Here is a 4,541-nt window from a genome sequence, read left to right as displayed (position 1 = left end):
GTATGTTCTAGAATTTTCGGTTCTGATATTCTGTTCTAGGCCTTTCCATAAGTGTAGCCTAAATAAGTACTTTTAAGCCGACATGTTTCCTAACAGCGTGTGAACTGACTAAAATAAGTAGGCCTAATCTAACCGACTAACTTGTCGGTTTTAATTGAATGCAGAAGACAGAGTGAAGTGCGTGCTTTTTACCACGGGTTCAATTGAGTTGCTAAGCAACAACCTTGGTATGGCAAATCATCCGTGAAATGTAAGTCTTCCAAAGCTGGATAGTGCGTTTTGTCCCACGCCATGAAAGAAGTTTGAAAGTCTCAAAACTAGGCCTAAGCAAAATCGAATAGCCTAATAAAGTGGAAAAAAACGAATGCATCATTAGTTCTAAGAAAGAAGGCACACAAAAACTAAAATGTAGACTTTATTTAAATTGCACTAAAAGCGCATAACCTGTAATATAGAAATAAGCCTATACAAACATAATTTCACTAGGCTGTTGATTACGATTTAAATGTGTTATCAGACCAAAACACTTCAAGAGTTTACACGAAAAGTTGTTCTTATTTCAGAAATTGCCTATTGACCTTTCCTATTCATGTTTAGCATATAGTGCATTCATTCGATCCAGTTGTACTTTTTTAGGTCGGTGTTGGACGGCAAGGTTTTTTTTCTTGCTTTGAAAAGGTCAGACGGTCAAGAGTGAGCCCCCTGCCTGCAGTTTCCTCTCAGTCTATTGGCCTATATTATAGATCAATTAATTATATTGTCATTGAATAAAGATTGTAAATCATAAACTCTCACATCGTAGGCATCGATTAGGCCTATGCCAAATATTCTGCGTATCAGATATTCAGAATTGGCGTATACTTCTTTCTGTAAACTGACAATGACATTGAAAACACAATGGTAGGCTATCCGCTATGACAAATGTATTGTTCTCAATAATCCTTCATAAAATAACCACTAAAAATAAATGACTGTCAAAGTCATCACATAGAACTATACAAGGTTACAATAACAAACGACACCGACGTCAGCTTTTGGGAATGTGTGTTCCTTTGAAAATATCATCATTGAATAAAACGGTAAAGTCATGAATGACAAAATAACACAGGCCTAATGCAAAGTTGAGGGGAAAGACATTATTGCTCAATATAGTACATTAATTATAACAGAAAGTCAACATGGTGAAGACAATTCCAATTGTTAAAAAATATTGTCATTATAACTTGTTTGTAAAAAATAAAACAAAAAACATATAAAAGGACTGCTTGGGAATGTCATGTGAAAACCACAAGCATCTTCAACAACTGCAGAGGAGAACATTTACAATAGCATTAAGTGCTGCAAAGGGGACAAAAAAGTGTGTTTGATTTATTTTGTTCTAAAATATGAAATATTACACAATGTGAAATATTACACACAAAACAAAGAAGGGCAATCATGTTAAAGCTTATCATTGGGCCAAAGAACTGCCATAATCCTTTTGGTGAAAGCATGGCATGTTTCAAATAAAATAAAAGGTAAATATGCTGTACATACACACATTTTATTGGAATATATTTCAGGCTGAAAACTGATTAAGATTATTTCTTAAATCCTAATGCGCCACACATTTACATGAAGAAACATCACTTGAAGAGTTGACCCTCTCATTGCGCGGGCCATTCGATCATGTGTAACGTCGCATATGTTTTAAGTTAGGCTACTCCTTTCCTAAAGATCACACCGTTGGTCTGTTGGTTGGTCAGGTTGGAGTAATGTGGATAGGAACGATTTGTGTCTTGTTTCATTGTTTATCATGTAAAAGGTATTATTCCCACTTGCTATTGCTAGTATCTTCTCGGCCTAGACAGTGTCTTATTGCAGCCTAAAGAAATATTATTGTCCTGTGTTTTGTTATTTTCTCACGTATCGCTGAACATTCGCTTGCAGTCCATTGAGGGTGACGGTGTGTCTGAGCTCATGTTGCCGACCTGAGAGTACTCGTCCTCCGGGCTGTGTGGCAGCCCCGGTGGCGTCATCCTCTTTTCCTTCTGCCTGCGGTTGCAGAACCAGACCCGGACCACCTCCTTCTCCAGCTGCAGACTGTCCGCCAGAGAGGTGATCTCCTGGCCAGCGGGTTTGGGGCTTTTGAGGAAGTGGCTCTCCAAAGCTCCTTTGACGCTCACCTCGATGGACGTGCGCTTTTTCCTCTTCCTGCCCTGCGCCGCGATCTTATCGATGCTGGTGGGGCTACCGGTGGTCGAGTCGGCCTCTTCCAGCCATTTGTTGAGCAGCGGCTTCAGCTTGCACATGTTCTTGAAACTCAGCTGCAGCGCCTCGAACCTGCATATCGTGGTCTGTGAGAAGACGTTACCATACAGGGTGCCTAGTGCCAAGCCCACGTCCGCTTGCGTAAAGCCCAGTTTGATCCGGCGCTGTTTGAACTGCTTGGCGAAGTTCTCCAGGTCGTCCGAGGTCGGCGTGTCCTCGTCGGACTGTGGGTCGTGGCTCACCCCGGCGTGGTGCTGCTGGTGATGTGGATGCTGGTGGTGGTGATGGTGATGATGATGACTGCCGTGGTCGAGATCAGGGGAGTCCCCCCTCACCATCCCCGGGTGCATTAGGCTCCCCGGTGAGTTGAGCATTCCGTTAACCGTGAATCCCCCGGGCTGGGAGTAGATCAGCGACTGTTGCTGCTGCTGCCCTTCGGAAAGGGAGGCTATATGCGTGGCTGAGGTGCTACCCCAGGCTCCTGGGTGTTGTGCCTGGTGGGAGCCCAGATGCAGAGACCTGTGGTGTAGAGCGGAGCCTGAGTGCATGTCCTCCCTGTCGGAGTTTCTTTTCACATCCTGCGGCTGCGGGCTACCCGTCATCCCAACGGGGCCGGAGGACCAGGGAGAGCCGGCGTCGGCAGCTGCCACTGCGGCTGCAACCGCAGCGGCGTGAGGCAGGGATGTCATCCACTGATGGGCATGGCTTAACATGTGTCCCCCGTTGCTCGTTGCCATAGCGCCCTGCATAAAGTCACTCTGCATCATCTTCACGGAGGGGTCCCCTCTGTATCCACCAGACACCGAGGTGACTGCGGTGCTGCCCCGCTGCATGCCACCGACCCCCCGGTCGGAGTGAACGATGGAGCCGGTGGATAGGATCCTATTGCTGGCCAGGTATGGACTGGAGGTGGCTGTTGCCATTCCCCAAACCATAAAGCCTGTGAGTTATCGCCCTCTTCCCTCGTTGGATCAGCTTCTCTTCTCAAACAGAATGCTCTTATCCAATAATAAATCAAAACTATGAGAAAACGTGGTGAATGTTGCGTTACACTATATACCATAAAATGGAGATAAAAATAATTCAAAAGTAATCCAACAAAAATGTTCACAAAAATGTAAATGAAAGTTAATGTTTTGTTTATCAATTAATGGAATGAAATAGTATTTACGTTCCACCAGTAAAAAGTCGGAGATTGGTGCATAAAGAGTCTTTACGCATTCTATTTAGAGATTTTTTTGTGTGAATATATGAATAAAAAAGGAAAAGTTTTTTGCGTCCTGTAAAGTTCTACTGGATGTTTAGATTTAGTAATCTCCCACAAACTGACGCTCTCTTCTAGGATCCCTGTCGAAGTAGGCTTGTTGGAGAAGGACCATTCATTGTCACTTTTTAAACACTCCTGTGGCTTCTCTGCTGCTTTTCTGAAGTATTTGAAGCTGCACAATTCCGAATGATACAACTGTCTACGTAAATGCTTGTATCTATTTTCTTCCTTCACTCTTTCTCGCCTTCCATCTGACACTTGTATCCGTTCCTCCCTGGAAGCGCGTGGACACGCGAGTGTTTACCCTGTGCCAAGCGTGCGCACGCCGTTCCCATCTTCCCCCAATTACCAGCGGAAGTGGAGAGCAGGACTCCCGCTGATTGGACGATACACAGAGAGAGGGAATGGCACATCTCGAGAGCTCGGTGCGCTGCGTCGGGTGCTCGAGGAAAGGTTCCCTTCTCTGAGAAAAACAACATATTCATTGATTAGATGATCATAACAATAACAGACTGATATTGATCATATTGGCATTGTAATTGGTAGGCTATTATATGGCTCCTCAGTGGCGCAGCGGTCTAAGGAACTGCATCTCAGTTTGTATCACAACCGGCCGTGATTGGGAGTCCCATAGGGCGGTGCACAATTGGCCCAGCGTCATCCTGGTTAGGTTTTGGCTGGGTAGGCCGTCATTATTAATACGAATTTGTTCTTAACTGACATACCTAGTTAAATTTTAAAAAATAGCGTAGCCTACATTTGAATTAATATAAGTAGCCACAAAACCAATAATAGTCCTAATAGGCCTAATGATAATAGTATTTTATAATTTATCATAACACAATTATCGTTGTCATAATCAAAAACAATCATAGACTATAAGACCCCAATATCCATAATCTCACTTGCTTATAATCAAATGGCCTAACATGCGTCCACTAAACGGTTAACGTGGAATTGATGGTTTGATGAAGGGGGTTTCCAGGTGGAAACAAGCAATCTCGCTGAACCGCGGAGAGAGAGA

At 43.8% G+C, this 4,541-nt stretch overlaps 1 protein-coding gene across 1 annotated transcript; it reads right to left on the bottom strand.

The window, feature by feature from the left end:
- Positions 1 to 402: 402 nt before the first annotated feature.
- Positions 403 to 3,917, bottom strand: LOC129816770 (POU domain, class 3, transcription factor 3-A-like). Its single transcript, XM_055871647.1, has one exon. The coding sequence runs from the start codon at positions 3,183 to 3,185 to the stop codon at positions 1,902 to 1,904; it is 1,284 nt and encodes a 427-aa protein (XP_055727622.1). The 5' UTR covers positions 3,186 to 3,917; the 3' UTR covers positions 403 to 1,901.
- Between the last annotated feature and the right edge of the window lie 624 nt (positions 3,918 to 4,541).

The sequence above is a fragment of the Salvelinus fontinalis genome, chromosome 19 (genome assembly GCF_029448725.1).
Source record: "Salvelinus fontinalis isolate EN_2023a chromosome 19, ASM2944872v1, whole genome shotgun sequence".
Lineage (NCBI taxonomy): Eukaryota > Metazoa > Chordata > Actinopteri > Salmoniformes > Salmonidae > Salvelinus > Salvelinus fontinalis.
This window is presented reverse-complemented; position numbering and strand designations above follow the sequence as displayed.